This window comes from Oncorhynchus gorbuscha, linkage group LG06 (assembly GCF_021184085.1).
Source record: "Oncorhynchus gorbuscha isolate QuinsamMale2020 ecotype Even-year linkage group LG06, OgorEven_v1.0, whole genome shotgun sequence".
In the NCBI taxonomy this organism is placed as follows: domain Eukaryota; kingdom Metazoa; phylum Chordata; class Actinopteri; order Salmoniformes; family Salmonidae; genus Oncorhynchus; species Oncorhynchus gorbuscha.
In genome coordinates, this window is record NC_060178.1 from 6920649 (window position 1) to 6941552 (window position 20904).

Consider the following 20904-nt stretch of genomic DNA (forward strand, 5'->3'; position numbering starts at 1 on the left):
CAATATTAAAATATCTCTTGGCATCATGTGTGTTCTTCTAGTGTCTGCAACAATGGGAAGCTTCACTGCCGTTCCTGGAAGATGCGTTCAGAGAGTAGTAAGTAGCCTTTCTGTGTCCCCCGTTCAGAGAGTAGTAAGTAGCCTTTCTGTGTCCCCCGTTCAGAGAGTAGTAAGTAGCCTTTCTGTGTCCCCCGTTCAGAGAGTAGTAAGTAGCCTTTCTGTGTCCCCCGTTCAGAGAGTAGTAAGTAGCCTTTCTGTGTCCCCCGTTCAGAGAGTAGTAAGTAGCCTTTCTGTGTCCCCGTTCAGAGAGTAGTGTAGCCTTTCTGTGTTCAGAGAGTAGTAAGTAGCCTTTCTGTGTCCCCCGTTCAGAGAGTAGTAAGTAGCCTTTCTGTGTCCCCCGTTCAGAGAGTAGTAAGTAGCCTTTCTGTGTTTCTGTGTAGCCTTTCTGTTCAGAGAGTAGTAAGTAGCCTTTCTGTGTCCCCCGTTCAGAGAGTAGTAAGTAGCCTTTCTGTGTCCCCCGTTCAGAGAGTAGTAAGTAGCCTTTCTGTGTCCCCCGTTCAGAGAGTAGTAAGTAGCCTTTCTGTGTCCCCCGTTCAGAGAGTAGTAAGTAGCCTTTCTGTGTCCCCGTTCAGAGAGTAGTAAGTAGCCTTTCTGTGTCCCCCGTTCAGAGAGTAGTAAGTAGCCTTTCTGTGTCCCCCGTTCAGAGAGTAGTAAGTAGCCTTTCTGTGTCCCCCGTTCAGAGAGTAGTAAGTAGCCTTTCTGTGTCCCCGTTCAGAGAGTAGTAAGTAGCCTTTCTGTGTCCCCGTTCAGAGAGTAGTAAGTAGCCTTTCTGTGTCCCCTTTCTGTGTTCAGAGAGTAGTAAGTAGCCTTTCTGTGTCCCCCGTTCAGAGAGTAGTAAGTAGCCTTTCTGTGTCCCCCGTTCAGAGAGTAGTAAGTAGCCTTTCTGTGTCCCCTTTCTGTGTTCAGAGAGTAGTAAGTAGCCTTTCTGTGTCCCCCGTTCAGAGAGTAGTAAGTAGCCTTTCTGTGTCCCCCGTTCAGAGAGTAGTAAGTAGCCTTTCTGTGTCCCCGTTCAGAGAGTAGTAAGTAGTTCAGAGAGTAGTAAGTAGCCTTTCTGTGTCCCCCGTTCAGAGAGAGTAGTAAGTAGCCTTTCTGTGTCCCCCGTTCAGAGAGTAGTAAGTAGCCTTTCTGTGTCCCCCGTTCAGAGAGTAGTAAGTAGCCTTTCTGTGTCCCCCGTTCAGAGAGTAGTAAGTAGCCTTTCTGTGTCCCCTGTTCAGAGAGTAGTAAGTAGCCTTTCTGTGTCCCCCGTTCAGAGAGTAGTAAGTAGCCTTTCTGTGTCCCCCGTTCAGAGAGTAGTAAGTAGCCTTTCTGTGTGTTCAGAGAGTAGTAAGTAGCCTTTCTGTGTCCCCGTTCAGAGAGTAGTAAGTAGCCTTTCTGTGTCCCCGTTCAGAGAGTAGTAAGTAGCCTTTCTGTGTCCCCCGTTCAGAGAGTAGTAAGTAGCCTTTCTGTGTCCCCCGTTCAGAGAGTAGTAAGTAGCCTTTCTGTGTCCCCCGTTCAGAGAGTAGTAAGTAGCCTTTCTGTGTCCCCCGTTCAGAGAGTAGTAAGTAGCCTTTCTGTGTCCCCCGTTCAGAGAGTAGTAAGTAGCCTTTCTGTGTCCCCCGTTCAGAGAGTAGTAAGTAGCCTTTCTGTGTCCCCGTTCAGAGAGTAGTAAGTAGCCTTTCTGTGTCCCCCGTTCAGAGAGTAGTAAGTAGCCTTTCTGTGTAGCCTTTCTGTGTCCCCCGTTCAGAGAGTAGTAAGTAGCCTTTCTGTGTCCCCCGTTCAGAGAGTAGTAAGTAGCCTTTCTGTGTCCCCTGTGTTCAGAGAGTAGTAAGTAGTTCAGAGAGTAGTAAGTAGCCTTTCTGTGTCCGTTCAGAGAGTAGTAAGTAGCCTTTCTGTGTTCAGAGAGTAGTAAGTAGCCTTTCTGTGTCCCCTGTGTTCAGAGAGTAGTAAGTAGCCTTTCTGTGTCCCCCGTTCAGAGAGTAGTAAGTAGCCTTTCTGTGTCCCCCGTTCAGAGAGTAGTAAGTAGCCTTTCTGTGTCCCCCGTTCAGAGAGTAGTAGTAAGTAAGTAGCCTTTCTGTGTGTTCAGAGAGTAGTAAGTAGCCTTTCTGTGTCCCCCGTTCAGAGAGTAGTAAGTAGCCTTTCTGTGTCCCCCGTTCAGAGAGTAGTAAGTAGCCTTTCTGTGTCCCCCGTTCAGAGAGTAGTAAGTAGCCTTTCTGTGTCAGAGAGTAGTAAGTAGCCTTTCTGTGTCAGAGAGTAGTAAGTAGCCTTTCTGTGTCCCCCGTTCAGAGAGAGTAGCCTTTCTGTGTCCCCCGTTCAGAGAGTAGTAAGTAGCCTTTCTGTGTCCCCCGTTCAGAGAGTAGTAAGTAGCCTTTCTGTGTCCCCCGTTCAGAGAGTAGTAAGTAGCCTTTCTGTGTGTTCAGAGAGTAGTAAGTAGCCTTTCTGTGTCCCCCGTTCAGAGAGTAGTAAGTAGCCTTTCTGTGTCCCCCGTTCAGAGAGTAGTAAGTAGCCTTTCTGTGTCCCCCGTTCTGTAGCCTTTCTGTGTCCCCGTTCAGAGAGTAGTAAGTAGCCTTTCTGTGTCCCCCGTTCAGAGAGTAGTAAGTAGCCTTTCTGTGAGTAGCCTTTCTGTGTCCCCCGTTCAGAGAGTAGTAAGTAGCCTTTCTGTGTGTTCAGAGAGTAGTAAGTAGCCTTTCTGTGTCCCCGTTCAGAGAGTAGTAAGTAGCCTTTCTGTGTCCCCCGTTCAGAGAGTAGTAAGTAGCCTTTCTGTGTCCCCCGTTCAGAGAGTAGTAAGTAGCCTTTCTGTGTCCCCCGTTCAGAGAGTAGTAAGTAGCCTGTTCTGTGTCCCCGTTCAGAGAGTAGTAAGTAGCCTTTCTGTGTCCCCCGTTCAGAGAGTAGTAAGTAGCCTTTCTGTGTCCCCCGTTCAGAGAGTAGTAAGTAGTTCAGAGAGTAGTAAGTAGCCTTTCTGTGTCCCCCGTTCAGAGAGTAGTAAGTAGCCTTTCTGTGTCCCCCGTTCAGAGAGTAGTAAGTAGCCTTTCTGTGTCCCCCGTTCAGAGAGTAGTAAGTAGCCTTTCTGTGTCCCCCGTTCAGAGTAGCCTTTCTGTGTAGTAAGTAGCCTTTCTGTGTCCCCCGTTCAGAGAGTAGTAAGTAGCTTTCTGTGTCCCCCGTTCTGTGTAGCCTTTCTGTGTCCCCCCGTTCAGAGAGTAGTAAGTAGCCTTTCTGTGTCCCCCGTTCAGAGAGTAGTAAGTAGCCTTTCTGTGTGTTCAGAGAGTAGTAAGTAGCCTTTCTGTGTCCCCCGTTCAGAGAGTAGTAAGTAGCCTTTCTGTGTCCCCCGTTCAGTCCCCCGTTCAGAGTAGTAAGTAGCCTTTCTGTGTCCCCCGTTCAGAGAGTAGTAAGTAGCCTTTCTGTGTCCCCGTTCAGAGAGTAGTAAGTAGCCTTTCAGTTCAGAGTAGTAAGTAGCCTTTCTGTGTCCCCCGTTCAGAGAGTAGTAAGTAGCCTTTCTGTGTCCCCCGTTCAGAGAGTAGTAAGTAGCCTTTCTGTGTCCCCCGTTCAGAGAGTAGTAAGTAGCCTTTCTGTGTCCCCCGTTCAGAGAGTAGTAAGTAGCCTTTCTGTGTCCCCGTTCAGAGAGTAGTAAGTAGCCTTTCTGTGTCCCCCGTTCAGAGAGTAGTAAGTAGCCTTTCTGTGTCCCCCGTTCAGAGAGTAGTAAGTTCAGAGAGTAGCCTTTCTGTGTCCCCCGTTCAGAGAGTACAGTAGCCTTTCTGTGTCCCCGTTCAGAGAGTAGTAAGTAGCCTTTCTGTGTCCCCCGTTCAGAGAGTAGTAAGTAGCCTTTCTGTGTCCCCGTTCAGAGAGTAGTAAGTAGCCTTTCTGTGTCCCCCGTTCAGAGAGTAGTAAGTAGCCTTTCTGTGTCCCCCGTTCAGAGAGTAGTAAGTAGCCTTTCTGTGTCCCCCGTTCAGAGAGTAGTAAGTAGCCTTTCTGTGTCCCCCGTTCAGAGAGTAGTAAGTAGCCTTTCTGTGTCCCCCCCGTTCAGAGAGTAGAGTAGTAGTAAGTAGCCTTTCTGTGTCCCCGTTCAGAGAGTAGTAAGTAGCCTTTCTGTGTCCCCCCCGTTCAGAGAGTAGTAAGTAGCCTTTCTGTGTCCCCCGTTCAGAGAGTAGTAAGTAGCCTTTCTGTGTCCCCCGTTCAGAGAGTAGTAAGTAGCCTTTCTATGTCCCCCGTTCAGAGAGTAGTAAGTAGCCTTTCTGTGTCCCCCGTTCAGAGAGTAGTAAGTAGCCTTTCTGTGTCCCCCGTTCAGAGAGTAGTAAGTAGCCTTTCTGTGTCCCCCGTTCAGAGAGTAGTAAGTAGCCTTTCTAGTTCAGAGAGTAAGTAGCCTTTCTGTGTCCCCCGTTCAGAGAGTAGTAAGTAGCCTTTCTATGTCCCCCGTTCACAGAGTAGTAAGTAGCCTTTCTGTGTCCCCCGTTCAGAAAGTACTAAGTAGCCTTTCTGTGTCCCCTTGCTATTCATATCCTATTAATCCTCTGATGTATACAGTATTGTACCTAGACTTGGGTTCTAATACTATATGAGAGATCATTTCAATTACTTGAGTCCAGGACTAGGCTTAAATGTGTTTTAAACCGGCCCTGGAAGTATCTGAAAGATAGTATTTGAACCCAGATCTAATTTGACAACTTATTGTGTAATAATAATGAAACTGGTTCTGTTACAGCCTGCCAGTCGCCGAAGGTGTTCTTGAACTGCTCCAATGACCTGGGAGTACAGTGTACACGGAGCTGTAGGAACCCGGATTTCATGGACTGTGTGAGTTGACTTGTTGACTTCCATTAGTACCTGACCTAAGGGTTGACTTCTTTATTTAATTCCTGTCTCTCTCCTTGATCACAGTTCTCCGCAGAGTGTGAGTCTGGGTGCAAGTGTCCCACGAGTCTGTGGGAGGATGGGAAAGGCATGTGTGTGAATAAACATGAATGCCCATGCAGCCATGACGGATTCCTCTACGCCCCAGGAAAACAGATCCCAAACGGATGTAACACTTGGTGAGTTATTCAGGTTTTATGGTTATATGTTACTTTCTGATCAAAAACGATACAATGTGAGGTTATGCGGTCTGATATGACGTTATATGAAACAATACCATATAAAAAGGAATGGAGGTGAAAATGAAATGGAATGAGATTTCATGACACGAGATGAGGGCTTCCTTCATCCTCTCTAGCTAATGTGATCAGGATTGTATTTGAAGAGGATTTTTGACTTGGTGTCTCTCATACTGTACACATGTAGCACCTGTAAGAGTGGGAAATGGGAGTGCACAGATAAGAAGTGCCCAGGAACCTGTACCATCTACGGCAGTGGCCATTACAAAACCTTTGATGAGCGCACGTATGGCTTCCAAGGAAAATGTGGCTATGTGGCTGTCCAGGTAATTAATGCTTATCAGGACATTTCAATACAATGCAATACATTTCAATTCAATTGTGATGTGTTTTTCTACAAAAAAATATGTTTGTATAATAGTACTGCTATTGTCTTCTATATTACCAACTAATCATTTAAATGGCAAAAGTCTCATTTGGTTTCTAAAGTACTCTCTCCCTCTGTCTCTCTTTAAGAACAAATGTGGGAACCGGCCTGTCCAGGACAAATTCATGGTGATCACAGAGAACATACCGTGTGGAACCACAGGCACCACTTGCTCCAAGTCTGTCAGGGTTCAACTGGGGGTAAGACTGGACAAATGACACACTCCAACAGGCGGCTGGTGGCACCTTCAATGGGAAGGATGGGCTCATAGTAATGGCTGGAACGGAATGAATTGAATGGCATCAAACGCTTGACTGGTTTTGATGTGTTTGATACCATTCCATTTACTCCACTCCAGGCTTTATATTGAGCCTTTCTCCTTTCTATACCTGTTGGATCATAATGAGAGATCATTTGACACTCATACAAACAACAAAATACATCATTTAGCAAATGCTCTTATTCAGAGCGACTTATTCAGAGAGACAAGAGAGTACAATTAGTGAATTCAACTAAAGGAGGTAAAATCACCATCACAATCATTGCAAGTAAAACTTTCTTCCAAATAGCCACTAACTGCAAAAATCAGTACGACATTCAAGACATTTTCTTTCTTCATATAAAGCTATATAAAGTGTATTGTCTGTCATATTTTTGAAAAATTCCGGTAACTTTCCCCAAATTCCCTGTTTTTGCAAATGTTCTGAAATTAAAAGGGAATAAGGAGGAAATCCTTGAATCCTCCAACAAGGATTTATGGAAAACCTGGGATTTTGGGAAAAACAATTTCAAGCCTAATTGTCTGTGAACAGGAAGTGATAAATCCTTATCCTTACAGAGAACAGAGCTGAAACTATCAAAGGGGACCCATGAAGTGGTGGACCTAGGAGTGGGCTCTCAGATCCAGTACCGAGTGAGGACCGTCGGTCTGTACCTGATTGTTGAGTCAGACATCGGGATCGCAGTGCTGTGGGACCGCAAAACTACCGTCCGCATCGTCCTGGAGCCACAGCATAGTGTACGTTTAGTGTTGAAGGGTAAACACATAGAGAACCTGTGATGAAATAGATGAACAAGACATCAGAGTGCATTTTGTGTTGCTAACAGTGATTGATTTGGTACAGTACCACTATGTTCGCCTTATCGTTTCTATGTGTCTATAGGGAGCAGTGTGCGGCCTGTGTGGGAACTATAATGGAGAAGGCAGAGATGACTTCACCACACAAGGTCAGATGATAGTCAGCAGCCCTGTGGAGTTTGCAAACAGCTGGAAAGTGTCAAGCACTTGTCCCGACGCAGAAAGCAACGTGGACCCATGTGGAGCCAGACCCAACCGTCACAACTGGGCTAAGATGCAGTGCAGCATCATCACAGGAAAGACTTTCCAACTGTGTCACAAGAAGGTACAGTGCTGAAACAGATTGCTATGTATAAACCGTACAGCTAGAAACCAGGTGAAAGGTTCAGACAGAACACTGATAGGATGGTGGACAGTCAAACTTCTGAACCAAAAAATACACCCAAATCGCTTTAAACATTGACTTTCTTGTCATCCTCGATGATTTTATTCATGAACATGTTTGTCGTTAAATGTGTTTTGAATAATTCTCTAAGAAACCAAAAAATAATAATTCAGTATTAGTGCATCATGTGTGTTCTCTCTGTATGTGTTTTACAGGTAGACCCTAGTCTGTACTTTGAGAACTGTGTGAAAGACTCCTGTGCCTGTGATACTGGCGGAGACTGTGAGTGTTTCTGTACAGCTGTAGCAGCCTACGCCCAGGCCTGCACCGAAGCTGGAGTCTGTGTTGCATGGAGAACACCAGAAATTTGTCGTAAGAACAACACATTTTTGGGGGTTTCATTATGCTTGTGTTCCAAAGGTCACACACTTCCACTGTTTGACTGTCAGGCATTGAAATGACTTGGCAGGTCTGGTGTCATTTGACTGTCAGGCATTGAAATGACTTGGCAGGTCTGGTGTCATTTGACTGTCAGGCTTTGAAATGACTTGTGTCAGGTCTGGTGTCATTTGACTGTCAGGCTTGGCATTGAAATGACTTGGCAGGTCTGGTGTCATTTGACTGTCAGGCTTGGCATTGAAATGACTTGGCAGGTCTGGTGTCATTTGACTGTCAGGCTTTGCATTGAAATGACTTGGCAGGTCTGGTGTCATTTGACTGATTAGAATTTACAATGCTAAGTAAATGAATATGCTGTTGAAAGAACCCAAACATGGTGACAATGTGAGGATGTGGATCTAAAGTATATTTTAGCTGCTTGGTTTAAATAGATATCTTAATGTGGAACATTACAGTGGATGATTTTGACCAGGGTACATAGGGTTCTGATAAAAAGTAATGCACTTCATATGGAATAGGGTGCCATTTGCTGAGGGCAATGTGTATTCAGTGTATGAACCTGTACGTCTTCCCTTTTGTAGCTGTGTTCTGTGACTACTACAACGATCCAGGTGAATGTGAATGGCATTACAGTCCTTGCCACACACCTTGCTTCAAGACCTGTCTGAATCCAAATGGGACCTGTGACAACCCTCTTCCCAATCTGGAAGGTGAGGCAGCATGCTATTCGATTTGATTGGCATCAGCCTGCATGTTTGTTCCATATGCACATGCCCTTCTTTGCAAAATATCAATTCGTTTTTCTTAACCTCAACTTCATTATATGTAATAACTCAATCAAAACAACTAAATCACAATGTCTTCTTTTTAGGTTGTTACCCACAATGCCCTCCAGATATGCCAATATTTGATGAAGAGACCGGGGAGTGTGTTGAGGAATGCCCACCAACAGGCCCATCAACAACAACCCCCCAGGCAACCACACCAACACCAACAACAACACCGTGGACACCAACAACTACCACATTGACAACAGAACCTCCAACCACAACACCAACACCACCAACAACAACACAAACACCACCAACAACCACACCACCACCAACAACAACAACACCACCACCTCCAACAACAACACCACCACCTCCAACAACAACACCAACAACAACCACACCACCACCAACAACAACAACACCAATGCCACCAACAACAACACAAACACCACCAACAACCACACCACCACCACCAACAACAACACCAATGCCACCAACAACAACCACACCAAAACCAACAACAACCACACCAAAACCAACAACAACAACACCAATGCCACCAACAACAACACAAACACCACCAACAATCACACCACCAACAACAACAACACCAATGCCACCAACAACAACCACAGCAAAACCAACAACAACCACACCACCAACAACCACACCACCACCAACAACAACAACACCAATGCCACCAACAACAACCACACCAAAGCCAACAACAACCACACCAAAACCAACAACAACCACACCAATACCACCAACAACAACCACACATACACCAACAACAACAACACCATTACCACCAACAACAACCACAACAATACCAACAACAACACCAATACCACCAACAACAACCACACCAATACCAACAACAACAACACCAACCACAACAATACCAACAACAGCAACACCAACAACAACAACAACAACATCAATACCACCAACAACAACCACACCAATACCACCAACAACAACACCAATTCCACCAACAACAACCACACCAATACCACCAACAACTACCCCCCAGACACCAGAGCCAACAACTACTCCTTGTATTCCTACCTGTGAGTGGTCAGAATGGTATGATGAAGATGATGATAAAGATAAGAGTGACTGGGAAATGTATTGGAATATCACGCAGAGTGGAAAAGAAGTGTGTGCAGATCCACAGGATATTGAATGTGTAGCTACAGACTATCCAAATACAAGCTTAGAGGACTATGTAGCTTCGACAGGCCAAGTTGTGGAGTGCGATGTTGACTTCGGGTTAATATGTGAAGAAAATAAACAAACTCAGAGACCATTTAAGTGCTTTAACTATAAGATTAGAGTCCTCTGTTGCGTTGAATGTTTATCAACAACATCACCAAAACCAACAACAACACTAACAACAACAGCACCTTCACCACCCACAACTACCACACCAAAACCACCAACAACAACCACACCAATACAAACAACAACAACACCAATAGCAACAACGACAACACCAATACCACCACCAACAACAACAACAACACCAACAACAACAACACCAACAACAACAACACCAACAACACCAACACCAACAACAACCACACCAATACCAACAACAACAACAACAACACCAATACCAACAACAACAACAACAACACCAATACCAACACCAACAACAACACCAACAACAACAACAACACCAATACCAACAACACCACCAACACCATCAACAACACCAACAACAACAACAACACCAACAACCACACCAATACCACCAACAACAACCACACCAATACCACCAACACCATCAACAACACCAATACCACCAACAACAACAACAACACCAATACCACCAACAACAACAACAACACCAATACCACCAACAACAACAACAACACCAATACCACCAACAACAACAACAATAGCAACATCAACAACACCACCACCACCAACAACAACACCACCAACTCCAACAACAACAACAACAACAACAACACCACCAACACCATCAACAACAACAACAACACCAACAACAACAACCACACCAATACCACCAACAACAACAATACCAATACCACCAACAACAACCACACCAATACCACCAACACCATCAACAACACCAATACCACCAACAACAACAACAACACCAATACCACCAACAACAACAACAATAGCAACATCAACAACACCACCACCAACAACAACAACACCACCAACTCCATCAACAACAACACCAACAACAACAACCACACCAATACCACCACCAACAACAACACCAATACCACCAACAACAACAACAATACCACCAACACCATCAACAACACCAATACCACCAACAACAACCACAACAATACCACCAACAACAACCACACCAATACCAACAACACCAACAACAACCACACAAACACCAACAACCACACCAATTCCACCAACAACAACCACACCAATTCCAACAACAACAACCACAACAATACCACCAACAACAACCACACCAATACCAACAACAACAACAACATCAATACAACCAACAACAACCACACAAACACCAACAACCACACCAATTCCACCAACAACAACCACACCAATTCCACCAACAACAACCACAGCAATTCCACCAACAACAACCACACCAATTCCACCAACAACAACCACAACAATACCACCAACATCAATACCACCAACAACAACCACACAAACACCAACAACCACACCAATTCCACCAACAACAACAACACCAATTCCACCAACAACAACCACACCAATACCACCAACAACTACCCCCCAGACACTAGAGCCAACAACTACTCCTTGTATTCCTACCTGTGAGTGGTCAGAATGGTATGATGAAGATGATGATAAAGATAAGAGTGACTGGGAAACGTATTGGAATATCACGCAGAGTGGAAAAGAAGTGTGTGCAGATCCACAGGATATTGAATGTGTAGCTACAGACTATCCAAATACAAGCTTAGAGGACTATGTAGCTTCGACAGGCCAAGTTGTGGAGTGCGATGTTGATTTCGGGTTAATATGTGAAGAAAATAAACAAACTCAGAGACCATTTAAGTGCTTTAACTATAAGATTAGAGTCCTCTGTTGCGTTGAATGTTTATCAACAACATCACCAAAACCAACAACAACACTAACATCAACAAAAACAACAACAGCACCTTCACCACCAACAACTACCACACCAAAACCACCACCAACAACCACACCAATACCACCAACAACCACACCAACAACACCAACAACAACAACTCCAATTCCACCAACGACAACAACACCAATACCACCAACACCATCAACAACACCAATACCACCAACAACTCCAATTCCACCAACAACAACAACACCAATACCACCAACACCATCAACAACACCAACAACACCAACAACAATGACTCCAATACCACCAACACCATCAACAACACCAATACCACCAACAACTCCAATTCCACCAACGACAACAACACCAATACCACCAACACCATCAACAACACCAATACCACCAACAACTCCAATTCCACCAACGACAACAACACCAATACCACCAACACCATCAACAACACCAATACCAACAACAACTCCAATTCCACCAACGACAACAACACCAATACCACCAACACCATCAACAACACCAATACCACCAACAACTCCAATTCCACCAACAACAACAACACCAATACCACCAACAACACCAATACCAACAACAACAACACCACTAACAACAACAACAGCAACAACCACACCAATTCCACCAACAACACCAATACCACCAACAACACCACCAACAACAACAACAACACCACTAACAACAACAACAGCAACAACCACACCAATTCCACCAACACCATCAACAACACCAATACCACCAACAACAACCACACCAATACCACCAACAACAACCACACCAATACCACCCGAAACAACCACACCAATACCACCACCAACAACAACAGCACCACCAACAACAACAACACCACCAACACCATCAACAACAACACCAAGAACAACAGCAACACCAATACCACCAACAACAACCACACCAATACCACCAACACCATCAATACCACCAACAACCACACCAACAACACCAACAACAACAGCTCCAATTCCACCAACGACAACAACACCAATACCACCAACAACACCAATACCACCAACAACAACAACTCCAATTCCACCAACAACAACAACACCAATACCACCAACACCATCAACAACACCAATACCAACAACAACAACACCACTAACAACAACAACACCAACAACCACACCAATTCCACCAACACCATCAACAACAACCACACCAATACCACCAACAGCAACCACACCAATAACACCAGAAACAACCACACCAATACCACCAACAACAACAACAGCACCACCAACAACAACAACACCACCAACACCATCAACAACAACACCACCAACAACAACACCAATACCACCAACAACAACCACACCAATACCACCAACACCATCAACAACACCAATACCAACAACAACAACAACAACACCAACAACAACCACACCAATACCACCAACAACAACCACACCAATACCACCCGAAACAACCACACCAATACCAACAACAACAACAACAGCAACAACAACAAACAACACCAACAACAACAACAACAACACCACCACAACACCAAACCAACAACAACAACCACACCAATACCACCAACATCACACCAATACCAACAACAACAACACCAACAACAACAACCACACCATTACCACCAACAACAACCACACCAATACCACCAACAACAACACCACCAACACCATCAACAACACCAACACCACCACCAACAACAACAACAACCACACCAATGCCAACACCAACAACACCAACACCACCAACAACAACAACACCAATACCAACACCACCACCAACAACAACCACACCAATACCACAACCACCAACAACAACAACACCAGTACCACCAACAACAACAACCACACCAACAACAACACCAGTACCACCAACAACAACAACACCAATACCACCAACACCATCAACAACACCAACACCACCACCACCAACAACAACAACCACACCAATGCCAACACCAACAACACCAACAACACCAACAACAACAACACCAATACCAACACCACCACCAACAACAACCACACCAATACCACAACCACCAACAACAACAACACCAGTACCACCAACAACAACAACCACACCAACAACAACACCAGTACCACCAACAACAACAACACCAATACCACCAACACCATCAACAACACCAATACCAACAACAACAACAACACCAATACCACCAACAACAACACCAACAACAACCACACCAATACCTCCAACAACAACCACACCAATACCACAACCACCAACAACAACAACACCAGTACCACCAACAACAACAACCACACCAACAACAACACCAGTACCACCAACAACAACAACACCAATACCACCAACACCATCAACAACACCAATACCAACAACAACAACAACAGCAATACTACCAACAACAACACCAACACCACCACCACCAACAACACCATTACCACCAACAACTACCACAGCAACAACAACACCAACACCACCAACTACAACATCAACCACACCACCACCACCACCAACAACAACACCACCAACAACCACACCACCACCAACAACAACACTACCACCAACAACTACCACACCATTACCACCAACAACAACCACACCTAAACCACCAACTACAACGGAAGCCATAACTCTAACCACAACCCCAACGACAACAGAAGAATCAACCACAACCCCCAGGACAACAGAAGAACCAACCACAACCCCAACGACAACAGAAGAACCAACCACAACCCCCAGGACAACAGAAAAACCAACCACAACCCCAACGACAACAGAAGAACCAACCACAACCCCAACGACAACAGAAGAACCAACCACAACCCCAACGACAACAGAAGAACCAACCACAACCCCCAGGACAACTGAAAAACCAACCACAACCCCAACGACAACAGAAGAACCAACCACAACCCCAACGACAACAGAAGAACCAACCACAACCCCAACGACAACAGAAGAACCAACCACAACCCCAACGACAACAGAAGAACCAACCATAACCCCCAGGACAACTGAAAAACCAACCACAACCCCAACGACAACAGAAGAACCAACCACAACCCCAACGACAACAGAAGAACCAACCACAACCCCAACGACAACAGAAGAACCAACCACAACCCCCAGGACAACTGAAAAACCAACCACAACCACCCCTGTCATAGATACCACAACCACTAAAGCTCCTACAACAACACCTAAACCACCAACTACAACACAAGCCACAACTCCAATGACAACCACATCACCAACAACCCATGAATCGGTTGTCACTGGTCCTCCAATAACACCAGAACATCAAGTCAGTTCAATACCAACCACAACTGGGTCACCAACCCCTCCACCAGTCACTTGTCCTGAGTGGGACAAAGTGGTAAGTACCTCAATATAACCATCACATAATCAACTGGGCTTCCCTAACGTCGATAACACATGGCCAACATTTGATGTCAACGAGGTCGAAAAGTCCTTTCAGAGACTTATTAATTGATTCCTGTGTGAATTGTAAAAGCTCTCTGATGACGTGCAATTTTCTTTTCTCTCTAAAATATCAGCAAAATGAAACTTTCTGGCTCTGCAACTGCACTTTGGCCAGATGCATTGAAAACAACACCATTGAGATAATTCCGTATGAATGCCCAGAGCCTGAGCCAATCACATGTACCAATGGCAAGAAACCAGTGCTACAATGGGATGAGTTCTACTGCTGCCAACGATTCGTGTGTGACTGTGAGTTGTGAAAGCTTCTTCTTCTTCTCCTCTGACCTGGTCAGGAAGGTAGATGGCCATGTCCAGTTTCTGTAACTAATAACACACACGTCCTTATCACTAACGTTTGGAATAATACTCAATATAATATACTCAATATAAATATTACTTCATACATTTTAAAAAACAAACATTTTTGTCAGAGGATCGTAATGTCTGTCTGCTTTATAACAGTGTTTATTTTTATGACAGGCGTCTGTGAGGGTTGGGGAGACCCCCATTACATCACCTTCGACGGGCTCTTCTACAGCTTCCAAGGGAACTGTACCTATGTGCTGATGGAGGAGATGTTGCCGCGTCACCACTTCAAGATCTACATCGACAATGTCAACTGTGATCCCACCGAGGACGTGTCTTGTCCTCGATCCATCATCGTGTCCTACCGCTCAACAGTTATAACACTGAAGAATCACAACCTCATTGGAGCTGCTCAGTTGGAGGTAACTTAAGTGGATTAACTGGCTCAGAAATCATTATAAGCAATTCAGGCCATATATATGTTGAATGGCTGGATTTGGGGCCTAAAGGACTGAGAAATGATTTATGTGAAAATGAAAGACAATTCTCTTCCATTATTCCATTCTCTGAACTGAATTGTGCATTAGTTCTCAACATCCGTAGCTTTCATTGATACAACATATGAATTTGATGTTCTCCATCAACTTAATTCAACCTGTAATGTCATGATTTTAGTAAGTATTGCGGTCACCTTCCCTTTTCTTTAAGAGATCCTGAAGATTGATCTCTCTCTCTCTTCCATCCCTTTTTCCTATCCTTTTCTATCCCCCCTTTCGTCCATCTCTCTTTCATCCCTCTCTCCCTGCCATCTCTCTTTCATCCCTCTCTCCCTGCCATCTGTCTTTCAGGCTCTTATTGATGGAGTTTCCCTGAGACTACCCTTCACGCAGCACGGTGTGAAGGTGATGAACTCTGGTATCAACATGGTCTTGGAGATAGCACACCTCCAGGTGGTAGTTACCTTTGGAGTCACTGGCTTCAGCGTCAACCTTCCTTGGCAACACTTTGGCAACAATACACAGGGTCATTGTGGTAAGGACTTAGTTTCATTCATTTGTTGTCCTCAAACTATGTATCTTGGGCATTTAAACATAAGAGCTGAGAAATGATTGTGAATCACTGAAGTTAAACAGAGAGCGGTCACTTGTTATTCTGAGTATGATGTGAGAAAGCCTAATGGAGAAGTCTTTGAATTGATGGAAATCATTTATCCAAGGTTGGAGGTGAACAACTAGCCTGGTCCCAGATCTGTTTGGGTTCTTTTTACCAAAACCCCATGGTTGTTGTCAGATATCGAACCATAGGATTTGGCAAGACAGCACAAACTGATCAGGGACCAGGCTAGCAAACAATGGTTTGGGCTTTCCTGTCTGATGTCTGTGTCTGATATTTTTACTGTATGTGCTGTACTAAATGTGAGAGAGCTTCAACAAAGATGTCCAATGTATGTATTACTTTTAATAGCTGCAAATGGCTAAATAAATGACTTGAACCTGAACTGTATGCATCTCTTCCAGGAACATGTAGCAACAACCAGGCTGATGACTGCATGTTGCCTGGAGGTCAGCTGGTGGAGAACTGTGCTCTGATGGCAGACTACTGGCCAGCCAAGGACCTCTACCAACCTGACTGCCATGTGCCACCTGGAATCCCCACCAACTCTCCTCTCCCTGAACCCACACAGAAGCCATGCGAGCCAGACTCCTCTGTCTGTGATCTCCTGAAGGACAGGTAAACCTCCCTAAAGGCACTGTGATCTCCCGAAGGACAGGTCTACCTTCGTAAAGGCACTGTGATCTCCTGAAGGACAGGTAAACCTCCATGAAGGCACTGTGATCTCCTGAAGGACAGGTCCACCTCCCTAAAGGCACTGTGATCTCCTGAAGGACAGGTAAACCTCCCTAAAGGCACTGTGATCTCCTGAAGGACAGGTAAACCTCCCTCAAGGCACTGTGATCTCCTAAAGGACAGGTAAACCTCCATAAAGGCACTGTGATCTCCTGAAGGACAGGTCCACTTTCGTAAAGGCACTGTGATCTCCTGAAGGACAGGTCAACCTCCCTAAAGGCACTGTGATCTCCTGAAGGACAGGTAAACCTCCATGAAGGCACTGTGATCTCCTGAAGGACAGGTCCACCTCCCTAAAGGCACTGTGATCTCCTGAAGGACAGGTAAACCTCCCTAAAGGCACTGTGATCTCCTGAAGGACAGGTCTACCTTCGTAAAGGCACTGTGATCTCCTGAAGGACAGGTAAACCCCCCTAAAGGCACTGTGATCTCCTGAAGGACAGGTCAACCTCCCTAAAGGCACTGTGATCTCCTGAAGGACAGGTCTACCTTCGTAAAGGCACTGTGATCTCCTGAAGGACAGGTAAACCTCCATAAAGGCACTGTGATCTCCTGAAGGACAGGTCCACCTCCCTAAAGGCACTGTGATCTCCTGAAGGACAGGTAAACCTCCCTAAAGGCACTGTGATCTCCTGAAGGACAGGTAAATCTCCCTAAAGGCACTGTGATCTCCTGAAGGACAGGTAAACCTCCCTAAAGGCACTGTGATCTCCTGAAGGACAGGTAAACCTCCCTAAAGGCACCGTGATCTCCTGAAGGACAGGTCTACCTCCCTAAAGGCACTGTGATCTCCTGAAGGACAGGTAAACCCCCCTAAAGGCACTGTGATCTCCTGAAGGACAGGTCAACCTCCCTAAAGGCACTGTGATCTCCTGAAGGACAGGTCAGCCTCCCTAAAGGCACTGTGATCTCTTGAAGGACAGGTAAACCTCCCTAAAGGCACTGTGATCTCCTGAAGGACAGGTCAACCTCCCTAAAGGCACTGTGATCTCCTGAAGGACAGGTAAACCTCCCTAAAGGCACTGTGATCTCCTGAAGGACAGGTAAACCTCCCTAAAGGCACTGTGATCTCCTGAAGGACAGGTCCACCTCCCTAAAGGCACTTATGATCTCCTGAAGGACAGGTAAACCTCCCTAAAGGCACTGTGATCTCCTGAAGGACATGTCCACCTCCCTAAAGGCACTGTGATCTCCTGAAGGACAGGTCCACCTCCCTAAAGGCACTGTGATCTCCTGAAGGACAGGTCAACCTCCCCAAAGGCACTGTGATCTCCTGAAGGACAGGTCAACCTCCCTAAAGGCACTGTGATCTCCTGAAGGACAGGTAAACCTCCCTAAAGGCACTGTGATCTCCTGAAGGACAGGTTAACCTCCCTAAAGGCACTGTGATCTCCTGAAGGACAGGTCCACCTCCCTAAAGGCACTGTGATCTCCTGAAGGACAGGTCAACCTCCCTAAAGGCACTGTGATCTCCTGAAGGACAGGTCTACCTTCGTAAAGGCACTGTGATCTCCTGAAGGACAGGTCTACCTTCGTAAAGGCACTGTGATCTCCTGAAGGACAGGTCTACCTTTGTAAAGGCACTGTACAAGTTCTCTAATAAAATGTCATGCTTAGGGTGATTTAAATGACACAAATGCTGTGTGGGAAAATTGCCAGCTACTCCGTTGAACAGTCTGTCCTGAGGGGCTAGCTACTCCATTGAACAGTCTGTCATGAGTGGCCAGCTACTCCGTTGAACAGTCTGCCAGGAGTGGCCAGCTACTCCATTGAACAGTCTGCCAGGAGTGGCCAGCTACTCCATTGAACAGTCTGCCAGGAGTGGCCAGCTACTCCATTGAACAGTCTGTCAGGAGTGGCCAGCTACTCCATTAAACAGTCTGCCAGGAGTGGCCAGCTACTCCATTGAACAGTCTGCCAGGAGTGGCCAGCTACTCCATTGAACAGTCTGCCAGGAGTGGCCAGCTACTCCATTGAACAGTCTGCCAGGAGTGGCCAGCTACTCCGTTGAACAGTCTGCCAGAAGTGGCCAGCTACTCCATTGAACAGTCTCTGCTGAGGGGCTAGCTACTCCGTTGAACAGTCTGTCAGGAGTGGCCAGCTACTCCGTTGAACAGTCTGCCAGGAGTGGCCAGCTACTCCGTTGAACAGTCTGCCAGGAGTGGCCAGCTACTCCATTGAACAGTCTGCCAGGAGTGGCCAGCTACTCCGTTGAACAGTCTGTCAGGAGTTTGAGTAAAGTTATAAAACCTGTTGTAACTATCAACAATCTAACTTATCACAGACTAAATTCTCACATGCAATGATGTAGCTCTATACCCCTAACCTAGACACAAAGGTGTGTTCTGTGTCGGACAGAAACCAATATGAATCTTACAGTGTATTTGGAAGGTCTGTTTCTCATATTCTTTCATCTCTGGTTTTCAATCCACAGCATTTTTGCAGCCTGTCATCCATTTGTCTCACCTGACAACTTCTACAAGGGCTGTGTCTATGACAGCTGCCACGTGTCCAACCCAGCGGTGGAGTGCACCAGTCTGCAGACATACGCTGCTGCCTGTGCCCAGTTCGGAGTATGCATCTACTGGAGAAACCACACCGAGCTCTGTGGTAGGCTTACTGTACTCGTTGAAAACATCCAGACTCACCAGGTTAAATAAGACTCACCTAATAAGGATAGATAAATAAGTCCACCATTGAAGAGATATGAAGTACTGTGTAGAAGACCAGGAACAAGGAACTGTGTAGAAGACCAGGAACATGGAACTGTGTAGATCAGACCAGGAACAATACTATACTAACACAACATAGTGTGTGTTGTAGATCAGACCAGGAACAATACTATACAAACACAACTTAGATTAGTGCATTTCTGTATTTGAAGCGATAAATGATGGAGATAGTGGACATCCTTGTCTGGTTCCCCTTTGTAATGTGTAATATAGTACCGGACTTCAGTCCTACAATCAACTGATTGTAAATAATGACTGTAGTCAGAACATTTTTCCATTGTGATAACACTTTGTACATCAGCAGTTGTCACAAAGTGCTTGTACAGAAACCCAGCCTAAAACCCCAAACAGCAAGCAATGCAGATGTAGAAGCACGGTGGCATGGACAAACTCTTTAGAAAGGCAGGAACCTAGGAAGAAGCCTAGAGAGGAACCAGGCTCTGAGGGGTGGCCAGTCCTCTTCTGGCTGTGCCGGGTGGAGATTATAAGAGTACATTAAGGCCAGACCGTTCAGCAGCAGGTTTGGTAGAGAGAGAGAGAGAGAGAGAGAGAGAGAGAGAGAGAGAGAGAGAGAGAGAGAGAGAGAGAGAGAGAGAGAGAGAGAGAGAGAGAGAGAGAGAGAGAGAGAGAGAGAGAGAGAGAGAGAGAGAGAGAGAGAGAGAGAGAGAGAGAGAGAGAGAGAGAGAGAGAGAGAGAGAGAGAGAGAGAGAGAGAGAGAGAGAGAGAGAGAGAGACAGGGTCGAAACAGCTCATCCGGTGGTCAGGACAGGGTTCCATAGATGCAGTCACAACAGCAGAAATTGGATCAACATTACGACCAGGTTGACTGGGGACCGGCACAGCCAGGAGTAGTCAGGCCAGATGGTCATGAGGCTCAGGTCCTCTGTGAAGGGAGACAGAGAGAGAGAATAATTAGGGGTAGCATACTTAAGATCACACAGGACACCAGAGATAACAGGAGAATTATGCCAGATAGGACAGTCTGAACCTCGCCCCCCGGCACATAGACTATTGCAGTATATATACTGGAGACTGAGACAGGGGGTTCGGGTGTCACTATTGACTGAGTTGTATCTTTCTTCAACAGCCAGCGACTGTCCAGCTGACAAAGTCTACAAGCCCTGCGGTCCTGCAGAACAGCCAACCTGTGATGACAAGTAGGTTTCTATTTAGCGATTGTCTAGCGCAAAAACATCCTTGCTTTCATGTTTTACGTAAACTGAGGTAGACAACGTCATGACTGTCAAATAAGGCAA

The 20904-nt window shown here is 45.7% G+C and overlaps 1 protein-coding gene across 1 annotated transcript in view; it reads left to right on the forward strand.

Annotated features, from left to right (window-relative positions):
- LOC124037376 (mucin-2-like) overlaps positions 1-20904 on the forward strand; it is a 39031-nt gene that overhangs the window by 13286 nt on the left and 4841 nt on the right. Inside the window, exons 17-33 of the mRNA XM_046352079.1 lie at positions 42-97; positions 4733-4824; positions 4909-5060; positions 5308-5446; positions 5637-5747; positions 6386-6565; positions 6711-6950; positions 7226-7382; positions 7991-8119; positions 8281-9671; positions 13771-14655; positions 14837-15011; positions 15243-15490; positions 15917-16100; positions 16586-16799; positions 19351-19526; positions 20736-20805. Coding sequence (XP_046208035.1) covers positions 42-97; positions 4733-4824; positions 4909-5060; positions 5308-5446; positions 5637-5747; positions 6386-6565; positions 6711-6950; positions 7226-7382; positions 7991-8119; positions 8281-9671; positions 13771-14655; positions 14837-15011; positions 15243-15490; positions 15917-16100; positions 16586-16799; positions 19351-19526; positions 20736-20805 — 4599 coding nt within the window. The remainder of the gene's footprint in view (positions 1-41; positions 98-4732; positions 4825-4908; positions 5061-5307; positions 5447-5636; positions 5748-6385; positions 6566-6710; positions 6951-7225; positions 7383-7990; positions 8120-8280; positions 9672-13770; positions 14656-14836; positions 15012-15242; positions 15491-15916; positions 16101-16585; positions 16800-19350; positions 19527-20735; positions 20806-20904) is intronic.